Raw genomic sequence first — 12122 nt, 5'->3', positions numbered from 1 at the left:
TAGGGTGATTGTAGAGGAAGTAATAAATATCTGTGTCTTGATTTTTTTTTAAACTTAAGTGCCACCTGCAACTCGCTTATTTTTTAAGGCAGTGATCCACAGGGCAACCTTTCCAGCAACAATATGGTGCCATTAAAAATGTAAATACACTTTGGGATCATGTTGCTAAGGGCCATCTTTGTTGCTGAGTGTATCACCACCCTTCTATTGACAGAATGCCATTTACTGAATTATCTGCCTTTTCCTTCCCTCATCAGTTCAACGTATTCTCTCCTCCCTTAATCCATCCATCCCCTGTCAGTCCATCTTTTTCTCCCAAAGCGGAAGCCGAATCCTCCTTTCTCGCGGCTCACGGCCTGCAGACCTCCGGCGATGGAGGTCAAAGCTTCGTTCCTCTTGCCTCCATCCTCCGCATCACCTCCTTCCTGATAGTTCATGCTCTCCAGGGAGTGACCCCCGGGGAAGGGTGACAGCAGCCGGTCTAACAGGTCTCCTCTCTGGGCCCTCCGCAATGCCTCTGCCTCCCAGGACCGGCCCTCCTTCGTCTCCTCCCTGCGCTTCAGCAGAGCTTCCCAGGAGTCTTGAAGCCACTCGGCCCAGGTTTCAGGCCGGAAGAGCCACTCCGCCATCGGGTCCTCCAGAGCAGCCTGGAGGTGCAGCAGGTCGGACCCTAGCTGAGCTCCATCCACTGTGGGCTGGAGCCCGGGGGGGGGCTGGGGGTACGATGTGACTGTGGGTGGGATGGGGCAGAGGAAGGCGAGGGAGAGCAGGGTGAGCTGTGACAGACCGAGATGGAAAGAAAGTTTCATCTGGAAATAAGATTTAAAAAAAAATTAAAATCAGTTTAAACATTTTTTGGTCAAAAATAACCTAATTCATTCGTTTAAAATTAAGCCGTGATGACATTATTGTAGCAAAAAAAAGATATGCATTCAAAGACAGTGAATCTTTTAGTGGAACTCCTTGTCTTCATAAATAAACAAACTAGATTTACAGATGCAGATATCATTAAATTGGTTAATTATAATAATTATAATTATATTATATTCAGACTTATCTATGCTCTTAATCGTTTGCTTAATGCTGTTGAATTAATGCTCCTCAAAAACAACAAATATCTTATGTATAAAATGTAGTCCTGTAATAGAACATCTGCAAAGGCTGCATAATCTTCTTCTGAATTAATAGCACATAGATCTTATTTCTACTCTGTTACTGCTTTTTATTTTTTATTGTCTTTTAAAATTTGTTTTATTATTTAATGTCTTATATATAATGCTGAAGCATTAAAATAAAAATGCTCATGTGAATAACGCGAGAAGGCGCTTGCAAAATCGCATCACTGAGAAACTTCTTGCACAAATATGCAGTGAGAAAAACATCTTAAAGTCTTAAATAAATATAAGAACTGAAAGAAAACTGCATTAAAAGTTACTCCTATCTGTTAGCAAATAGATGAAGAAAAAGAAGAAGACAAAATTCTGGTTAGTAGCAGGTCTTACCTTGTTTTGCGGTCTAATGTTCTATCTCCTGGTCGCCTCTGACCTTTTTAAAAACTGCCAGCCTTGCTCCCTCCCCTGGGTCACAGGCTGCTGTCCCCATTGGTTCCCTCCTCTGACGCACACAACGTGGGTGCCGACAGTCATAACCTTCATTCTTTCGCCTGAGAAACGTTGGTTCACTTCAGCGACGAGGCCCAGACTGTCGTTGTAATTATAGCTGCTTGATTGGGGACCAATTCACAAAGAAGGAAGTAGCCAATTCATTAAGATGCTTGTGAGGAGAGGGAGTCTCCGGGAGAGGGGGAGAGGAAGACGAGGGCACTGTTTGACTTCTTTTATCAGCATGGTCGTCGTAAAGGTCGTCTCGCTGGGAAAACACTAACACCTGAAAGAATGTCATTCAATCATTTCACTGACAAACCACCGGTCAGTCTTGTCCTCGAAGCAAGCGACGATATGTCATTTGACTACAATAATACAATAAAAGGATTTAAAGAGTGGCGATTTTTTGATGATTTCTACTTAAAGATTATTTCAGTATTGGTAAGTTTTTGCTCAGGACACAAAGTTCAGTGGTGGGAGAAGTTTTCTAATCAGTTACTTAAAGAGGCCCTATTATACTGTATGGGGTTTTCCCTTTCCTACAGTGTGTTATATAAGTGTTTGTGCATGTAAATGGTCTGCAGAGGTTATACTCCCTGTATTCCATCCTTTGTTTACTTCTGTAACATAGTGACATCACATTGTAACATTCGAGCTTCTATTGGCTAGCACTCCAGCACATTGTAATTGACAGGCTAAGGGGTGGGACATCTCTAAGTGGTTTACCAATCACAACAGCGCTGGCTAGCTAACCAATCGGAGCAGACTGGGCTCTGGTTTCAGATAGAGGTTGAAAAGAGGTGCTGCAGCACAGAAAGTATGAGTAATAGTAGCAAAACCATGTTATAAAAGATCTGTACAAGTCCCATATACACAAAGAGAAGACTTGGAGGAAATCTTCTTGATTTATTCACAGAGCACAGAGACTTTTTTCAAAGAGGAAGAAGAGAAGAATCTTAAAACAGACACATCAGATTTAAATACATACACAAAGTGTTTGTTGTTTGGGGAAAAACACATAAACTTACAAAACAAGCTGTACAAAAGTTAAGAAAGTCTATATTATATTGATGTTTGGAACAGTTTGAAAAAAAGAGCTTTCAGTGTCTACATTACAGCTTACAGGTTTCATCAGGGTCATCATGTGAACCTTGCAGTAGTTTGTAAAAAACAAAGTCCAACATCGAGCAGTATTATGAAAGAAGGTACAAATGAAGTCAGGTACAGCTGAGTAAATGTACTTAAATGTTAAATTACATTGCAGGAAATACACAGAAAAAATGTGGAAGTGTTGTAACATCTAGCAGAAATGTGGTCTAAAAGAACTATCAGAGCCCACCTCTGCTCCTTCTGCCTCTGCAAAGTCCTCGTAAACCTCCAGTGATGAGACACATCCTGGTGCACTATGGGAATCGTAGTCCAGAAAAAAGGCGGGGTTGCGCAGCTGGCTGGCAGAGGGACTGAGCGTCAGCTCGCTGAGCGGGGCGGTGAGCAGAGAGAGCTGCATCTGGTCGATGGTGCTGGTGGAGGAGAAGGGCTGTGATTGGTCGGGAGGGGAGCAGGCCCCGGGTGAGGAGCTGCTCGACATGCTGAGGCCCCTTGGGGGTGCCGAGGGCGAGCTCACCTGAGAGTCGTCTGCAGTGAGCGAGCGTCTCAGTTTGGCTCGAGCATTCTGAAACCACACCTAAGAGACAGTGTGTGTGTGTGTGTGTGTGTGTGTGTGTGTGTGTGTGTGTGTGTGTGTGTGTGTGTGTGTGTGTGTGTGTGTGTGACAGGTAAGAGATGAGTGAAAGAAGAACAAAAAGATGTTTGTTAAGTAACGCTAAACGAAGTATACCAACTCCGTTTTTTACACTGTTTATTGAACTAACATGTCGACACATTTTGACTATATATACATGTATGTATGTACATGTTTCATTGATTGTAAAAAACATTTAATTCTATATATATTATTTTATTGCTATTTTTTCGTTTATTTGATTTTTTGTTTTTGTTGTTTGCAGTGGCGGCTGGTGAACATTTTTTGGGGGGGGGCGCAGTTGGGCGGCACGGTTTAAATAGCACTTTTTTAGAGGTTTAGCTTAAGACAGTTGGTTAGGTGGCTGCGGCCACATTCGTGCTTCTTACATTTTTGTGTGAAGTGCTTTAGATCCTTCATCCCGGTTGTAGTCCAAAGTGTTTCAGTCCCAGGACTTTGAAATAACAGACAAGGGAAACAAAAAAAGGCATTGCTCACTGTACAACCAGCTAACCAATTCCGCTTAGCATACAAGTTTGAGGAGAAAGTTCGAGTGTAGGTTCTCCCGCGATCAGTGGTCGTCTGTTGAATGTTTAAATCCGGACGCTCGGGTCCCAAGTCTTTCAATTTCTTCTTTTCGACATCTGATAGTCGATGAAACGGTGTTTTAAGTAGAGCTTGCACGGAGTTCTCAGCCATCGATGTCGCCATATTCACTCAATCTAAGTTTCAGGTAGCTACGGTGCTGCTCTTTACGCTTGTGGTTAGGGAATGATAACGATGCTGATTCGCCGAAATAGTCCAATCGCGTATCTAAGAATGTCACATTGAACTAAGAAACAATGCCATTGGCTGTGGGCGCAAAGATTTGCGCCCACAGATCTAAGTTTCATCCTCCAATGAAAAGCTATCCTTGCTAAAATGACTGAGAAAAGTATAAGCTCTCCTATAGACTCCCATGTTATCGGCGCCCACGGACGGTAGCCGACCTGCCTATTCTCAGAAAAGGCGAATGGCAATATATTATGTCCGGACACATTTTAGCGGTTGTTGACAGTGGTCTCCCATACACATTTAACCCATAAACACGGTACATTTCTTATTTCAATTATGTTGTATATATAACGTTTTTTAACTCAAAAAGTCAGGGTGGGCGGCGCCCAAGCGCCCACTATTGACGCACCGCCACTGGTTGTTTGATTACATTACTTTTTACCACATGTATATTTAGAATTTACTTTGTCGTTAACCAGTTAATATCCATGACACTTGATATTTCTTACATTTGGTGGTTTGGTTTGGTTTTTGCATCCTTCTTGTTAATATTGTGTTCTATTTGCACTATTTTTCACTTTTGCCTTTCTCTGCTAGGATCAAGAAATTGCTCTATAATCAATTTAAAAGTAATTTTATTCTCTTTCAAACTAAATAATCAAAACAACAGTAATAAGTTGTCATGAAACAAACTTTTCACTGCAATTTAAGCACAACTATTTCTCTCAGGTACAGTATTTTTTATAACACTTTTGCCCTATTATAGATAGGTCCAGTTTACTGTAGGAAGAACCACCAGTGCGAACGCTTGATTTTCATATCTGTGATTTGGTACAAAAGCTCTAGGATGTGATTACCTAGCTTAGAAATTAAGCTGAAAGCAGGGGGAAATTGTTAGCGTACTTGAAATGTACAATAAAAACAGTCTTATAAGCACCTTCAACTTAAAGGTCCCCTATTATGCATAAATATGTGTCCCCGGTGTGTAAGGAGACTCATGAAGTGTCAGAAAATACAACCCTCTCTCTTTTCCTTCCTACCCACATCTCTAAAAACGGGGGTATAAATGAGCTGATCCAGATTTGCTGCTGATATGACGTCATAACCGAAATGTAGGCTGGCTTTACATCGAACTCCTGGCAACGTCAGTATAGGCAGTAGCCTATAGGCGAATGCTAAGGGCGCATCCATCCATCAGGGGTGCCGTAAATTGCGGAGAAAAAAAAACAAAAGTAAAAAACTACGCCTACATTGCGTACAGCCCCCATAAACTGGCGCTCAAGCCCCCTTCCCCCCAAAAAGGCACTCCACCTTACGTGATTTTGGCGGGGTGGGGGTGGGGTTGCGGTGGGGTTCTGGTGCCTAGGGCAGCACAATGGTCAGGGCCGGGGCTGCGTCCCGCCCACGTAACACGTCCCAACCTATCGTCCCCCATATACAGTCGCGAGCTGAATCCCCTCCGCAGCACCTCTGTGTGTCTGTGTGTTCAGCAGGATGTCTGCAGGAGGGACTTAGAGTTGCTGTATATACAACATATATAATGTCTCTGTTCTAGTGGTAAACTCCGAGAAGCGTTTCAGAAATAATTCTGGATGTGGTTTGGAACATAATATGGGGTTTAATCACGGCAGCGTTTACTTGAGTATTTCCCTTAGAAACTTCTCTCTTCAGAGGAGAGATCATGATGCTCCAAAGGGGCGTGGCCAGCTTCAGGTCAGCTCAAATTTAAAGCGACAGTCACAGAATCAGCACTTCAGGATCAGGGCTGAAATAGAGGGGTATGAGGCATGCTACAATGGGGGATCTGTTTGGTATTTTGAGCAAAACACTTCACAGAGAAGTTTTGTATATATATTGCCCTACAATATATTGTTAGAATATAGCATAATAGGAGACCTTTAAAGTTGACATTTTGAGATGTTTAAAATAATCTCCTACCTGCAGGACCCTCTTGGGCAGGCCGGTCTTCTGAGCGAGGCAGTTCCAGTCTTTGCCGTCAGGGTTGTGTTTGTGTGCGAAGTACGACTCCAGCGCTCTGAGCTGCTCGCTACGGAAACACGTCCTGATTCGCTTGTTCCGCCTGCGAGTCCGCCCATATGCCACCTGATCATCCAATGGTGGCTCAGGACTGCTGACAGATTCCTCCCCTTCACCTGAGACCTGATTTTGAGCTTTTTCCACACACACACACACACACACACACACACACACACACACACACACACACACACACACACACACACACACACACACACACACACACACACACACACACACACATCCATTATGTTGTGCTTCAATTCTGTGCCAATCTATTATCTGAGAGGCACGGGACATGGTCTATTGGCAGCCGTCATTCTACAGTGATCTGAATTATGATTTTTTATGATCACACACACAGCTCTCACCTTCTTTCAGATTTGTTTTGGGCTGCAGATCGTTTGATGGCAGCACATTCCTGCCGTCGTCATGGTAATGGAACTGACAGTAGAGCTTGTAGCCCTGCATGCAGTACAGGTTACCGGGTATTAGTCTCACATCACACTCCTGAAAAACATGTTTATTATCATTAATATATATCTTATAGAAGTTAAGAGAAATAAATATATATAAAACTGTATTTTTTTTAATCTTTAGGGTAAACTGTTTTACATTTTGTCCCTCTACTCAGAAAGGATTACTATCCACAAAGAAACAATTCCAATTAAAAATGTGTCTCTTATTAAAGTACCTGGCAGGAGAAGCAGTGAGGATGGAAGGTCAGATCACCTGACCTCATGACCAGATCGGAGGCCGGGATTGGCTGGAAGCAGCGAGCACACTGCCCGCCTCCAAACATCCTAAGGAATCAAAGGTCAGAGGTCAGGAGGTACAAACAGACAGTCTGACTGTCAGTTGAATGAAGCTCCTTTTGATAAGGAGGATTGAGTGAATACAGCAGCATGCTTTGAGACAAACAGGAAGTGTTGTTATTGTTCTTAACCATAGATTCAAATCACTATCTCTCGGATGAAAAAATGACAACAAATAATTAGAATGTAAGTCTTTATTGGTGTTTCTTTTTTTTTTGTACCGCTCTTTTTTTATTATTAAATGTAATATATATGAGCTGCTTGAATTTTGACACAGTCCCTGTAAATCTACAAAACTTTACAATTATGATGAACACTGGTACCGTTTAAAAACAGACAGATAAAAAGTTACTTCTAAGTTGTTAACATCCGTACTGTATAACAATATTGAATTTGCATTTTATTTTGTGCAGTTTGTTAGTACATTATTGCACAGCTCATTTTTAAATGTATTATTTTGCACATGGTCAGGAGGTACAGTAGTGAAGCTGGTTAGGTCAGGACCAGCAAAGACTCACAGGGTTTAATAAACCACTTTATCCGCCTTCTATGGGTTTGGTACAGCCCCTAATGTGGCGGGCCCTCCTTGCAAACACCCATTTGATATAAGTTTTTTTGATAACGCGGTACTTTACAATAAGACTACCCTTATAAAGGATTCATAAAGGGTTTATAATCAAGTTATTAATTAGATTGTAAACACTATTAATCATGAAGAACCATTTATAAACTAGTTCTAACAGATGGCTGCCTAGCTTACTTCCTCTTCTTCATCAGCCATCATCCTCGGTATCTGTTGTTCACTGAGTTGATTCTACCCCCATCCATCTAGATGTGTCTTGCAATCGAAATAAGCTAAGTAGCCAATATAAGGCTAAGCAGTACAAATGTGGGCTCACTATTTGGCAAGCAAGCGGTCACAGTTGCCCTGTTTATCTCTTGTCTTATAAAAGCTTATTAATGATTTATAAAGTTTTTACAACCAAATTAATAAAAGAATTACAAACTATTCGTCAACCCTTTATAAGGGTAGACTTATTGTAAAGTGGAACCGATAAAGCTTATAGTTAGGACTGGCTCAGGCCCTAGTTATGCTGCTAAACCATTACGAAGCACTGCGAGGGTCACACTGTGAAGCCCCCAGAGATAAAAAGTGTCATTTGTCATATTGGGCTGAATAAATACATTTTGATTGATTTGCTGGACAGAATGTTTTCTCTTCACCTGCAGTAGTCCTGGTGGCAGTAGATGTTGCCATCTCTGCAGTACAGGGAGGGGTGTGTCTGCAGCTCGCAGTGACACTGGCTGCAGCGGAGGCAGACGTCGTGCCACACACTTCCTGCAGCCAACAAGAAGAAGCGGTCACACACCTGCTCGCTGCAGCCGGCACACGTCATCGGCTCCTGGACGGACATAGTTGTCGGAGTCTGAGAAGGATGTTTTGTTAGTTACATCGCTGGAGTTGAGGCTTCTTACCTAAAGCTAAGATGGTGGAGAGTAGGTATTGAAATGATGGCAGCAAACTTCTGATTTCTCCACAAAATTTCAGAAAATAATGGTAACATTCAATAATATTATATCATATGTAATATATAATAAATAATAGAAAATAGAAAAAAGCAGGAAATCTTCACATTTCAAAGGTTCAAAACAGCATTTTTGCAAATGAAAAACTACAATGATTAATCATTTATCAAAATACTGATTAGTCAACTCATTGTTGCAGCTCTACCTTTAATAGTTTAAAAATAATATTTATCCAAAGAATCTTTATACTTGACTTGTTTTAAATATTGCTTATAGCCTGTATTTATGATAGTAGTGATAAGCAGCTGTTCATTTTCTCTGGGTGTTTTGTTCTGTATTTATATTATTATTATTATTTAGGATCTTATATTGTGTTATGTACAGAATGCACTTTAAATTGATTTATACTTCCCACAATTACATAAACCCTAGCAGGTTGATATATGTGGTTTTCACAGGCAGAGACAGCTACAAACATGTGATGATCTAATATATACTGTAATGATTCATAGATTAAACTACCTAAGATAATATAGTGGAGTTAAAATTAACATTGCTGCAATTAACAACAGTTGTATTATCGGTTAATCAACATCTCACAGTTTTTTAACATTAAACCCCCTGAAATGTTGGCTGCAACTGATTATATAAGTTGTTTTTATTTTCTCTTTATGGTTTGGCCTTTCAAATGTCAGCAAACCGTAAACATTTCTATCGTAATTTTTCAAACCCAATCCAATTCAATGTTTTGTTTTGTCAGACAAACCCAAATATACTCATATGAAACTCTTATACTTTCCTAAGTTTCATAAGCAGGAAACGTGTACATATTCTGACAGCTCCAGAAACAATTAAGAGACCACTCCAAATGTTCTTAAATCTTTATCTCTACATGTATGGCAGCCATTCCAGTGTCTGTTGAATACAGACACAGAGACACATTATCAATAGTTTAGAGAATACAATAAAAAAATAAATCATTAACTTAAAGACATATCTATAATAAAACAAGAGAAAATGATAATGCAGAAGTGGTCTCTTAATTCTTTCCAGGGCTGTAATAATATGGCCCTGAGAAAACCTTAACATTTACAGCTGTAAAATGCAAATAGCACATTAATGTAGTAGGTACATCTATCCCAAAAGCATAAAATAGTAAAAGGCTGACAGGTTCTGACTTGTAGTGGGAGTATTTTTACATTGTGTTAATTGTGCTTTTACTGCAGTAAAGGACCTAAAATATACTCACGTTGTCTTCAGCAGCGCTGTCCTTCGTCCCTGTCGGGCCCCCGCCAAGCTCCGCTACATCCGCCTGGTCACCAAGGTCACTGCCGTACAGCAGCTCCTCCAGGGCCCAGTCTGCGGACATTATGATTGTCCTGAGGTGGAAGAGGGACAATAATCAGTCCACTTGGTAATCACAGCCATCATTAGAGAATTAATAACACACACACTTAATGTCTCTATTAATAAACAACAACAACAGACATCCAGACCCAACTGTGTGACAACGCTGTTCTCTTTCTGTGAAATATTTTGAATTATGTTTTCTTTTTTAATCTGTGGTGGTTAAAAACACTGTGTACTGTAAGAAAGCTTTACAGTTTCATTCTGTAGATGCTCACAACCTATCATTGACTTCGACATTTAAATGATTCATCTAAGACTGTCAATGAGTGTGAAATGTATAGACTCACCATTTTGCAAAATTACATTTTAATCAAATTAAACATATTCCAGTCATTTTTATATTATTACACTGGCTCCCTGACTCTCATAGTTTGAAAGACTGTGAATAGTTGAGAGTCTCTATAATTGTTCGACTGTCTCTCCCGCTGTTGAACACAACAGTGTTACATGTAGCAACAGTTGGGAAAACTAGTGCCTGTAAATTCCTGAAATAAAATCTGAAGACTTTTAAATCAATATGTTGTGCAAATAATGTTTAAAATGATCTGTAATATTAAACCCAGATTGGAAAGCTGTTTATTATTGCTTTTTAAAGAGGTTAAATCAACAGAGAAACAATGAATGTGGTTCAAAAAGATGATGGGGGTTAACATATTGTACAGGTTTGGATCTTTCCATAAGGGTATAAGGCTTATACCTAATATACATATTTTATTTATAATTCACCGATATTTAACCTTTAGTGGAAAAAATGTGTTGAGACATACAGTAACAACAAGACCTTCAACAAACAAAAACTATTGACAAATCAGAAAAATCATTAAAAAGTTTAGTGATAAAAATAGCGTTTACTTATTTCTGAGCTGCTAATATTATTTTTTTCACTGACATAATCATGTTATCCTTTTTCAATTAAATCAAAGAGGAATTAAATAGTGAGGATAAAGAATCAAAGGTTGATTTTTTACTGAGCCTGTACTTGAATGAATAGTTGGATATTTAGCTATTAAGAATAACGATGAGACTAAATGTAAACATAGGATTATAAAGGATACAAATTGACTGTTGGTCAGACAAAACCAGACATTTCAAAACTGTAATGGGCAGTTTTCACCTTTTTTTGTAGCTAAATAAGTATAAAATAATTGCCTACTTCGTCTTTTTTTCCAGGTAGAGCGAGAAAGGAGGGAGGAGATAAATGAGATCTTACCTTGTCTCTTGTTGGTTTCCACTGATGGTGCTCGGTGTGAACCCTTCCAACGACCCCAGAAGACCCCGCCTTGGCGTTAGAGTGTGTACAGACTGTGAGAATCAAACTTTTTGTTGCCCTCCCTAATGTCTTCTTTATTGTCTTGATCTTGTGGTTTTAGGATCAATTTCCACTCTTTCCTGTGAGAGCTGACCTGAGATCTGCTCCACATCATCCTCCACCAATCACAGCCTCAGCATCTCCACTGACCCCACCCCACTGCCAGTCCCAGGTGACACCCAGGCACACACCTGTAAACAAGAGGCGCAGGTGACTCAGAGGGAAGGTAGAGAATTATCTGATTGGCCGCCAGATGGTTTGAAGGGGGGGCGGTGAACCCTAGGGACCAATTAAAAAAAACAAAGGGTGGTTAAAGGACGTCTGGGACTTGCACTCGAGCATGAAAAGACAACGGCAGTAACTTTTCCCTCGGTCCCTCTGCTGCGCTTGGAAATGGTTCCATCCATGTCAAATGTTTTTGATATCATACAAAGAGGCAAAAATGAAATTAATTTGCTTCGGTGCAAATTAAGAATTCAGAAATGTAAAATCAAGAAAATCTTCCAGTGTGACACTTTTAGAACAACCTGTCATGGCCTGACAAAACATGTCAGCCATAACCAATAAAGCCAAATATGTAGCATCAAATAAAGAACATTTTTTTAACATTTACATAATTAAGACCCAACTGATAAAACTGGACTGGATCAAGTATATATTTGTAATGATCTGCTTTTGGTCCACGATCAACCATCATGTATAGAGTAGAAAAGCATTAAAGATTACAAATCATGAGATAGAGGAACTGTCTTTGGATTTTTCTGGATCTCCATCATGACTTTTGTTCCTAGATGAAAACTTCTCATCCTGGAAGACAGGATAACATTTTTGCAAATCATTGTTAGAAAATGAACACCACTAGCAGAGGGAAAATGTTGGTTTACTAACACAACTGAAAATAATTT

General features: G+C 40.1%; 2 protein-coding genes across 2 annotated transcripts; both read right to left on the bottom strand.

Moving 5' to 3' along the window:
- On the bottom strand, nucleotides 1-809 carry qrfp (pyroglutamylated RFamide peptide). Its single transcript, XM_063898460.1, has one exon. The coding sequence runs from the start codon at nucleotides 807-809 to the stop codon at nucleotides 279-281; it is 531 nt and encodes a 176-aa protein (XP_063754530.1). The 3' UTR covers nucleotides 1-278.
- A 2095-nt stretch (nucleotides 810-2904) lies between these two features.
- On the bottom strand, nucleotides 2905-8386 carry LOC134875216 (LIM/homeobox protein Lhx9-like). The gene is made up of 5 exons (XM_063899690.1): nucleotides 8196-8386; nucleotides 6851-6959; nucleotides 6528-6666; nucleotides 6058-6290; nucleotides 2905-3288 (listed from the first exon to the last, which is right to left on the bottom strand). The coding sequence occupies exons 1-5, from the start codon at nucleotides 8384-8386 to the stop codon at nucleotides 2905-2907; spliced, it is 1056 nt and encodes a 351-aa protein (XP_063755760.1).
- Between the last annotated feature and the right edge of the window lie 3736 nt (nucleotides 8387-12122).

The sequence above is a fragment of the Eleginops maclovinus genome, chromosome 13 (assembly GCF_036324505.1).
Source record: "Eleginops maclovinus isolate JMC-PN-2008 ecotype Puerto Natales chromosome 13, JC_Emac_rtc_rv5, whole genome shotgun sequence".
Taxonomy (NCBI): Eukaryota; Metazoa; Chordata; class Actinopteri; order Perciformes; family Eleginopidae; genus Eleginops; species Eleginops maclovinus.
This window is presented reverse-complemented; position numbering and strand designations above follow the sequence as displayed.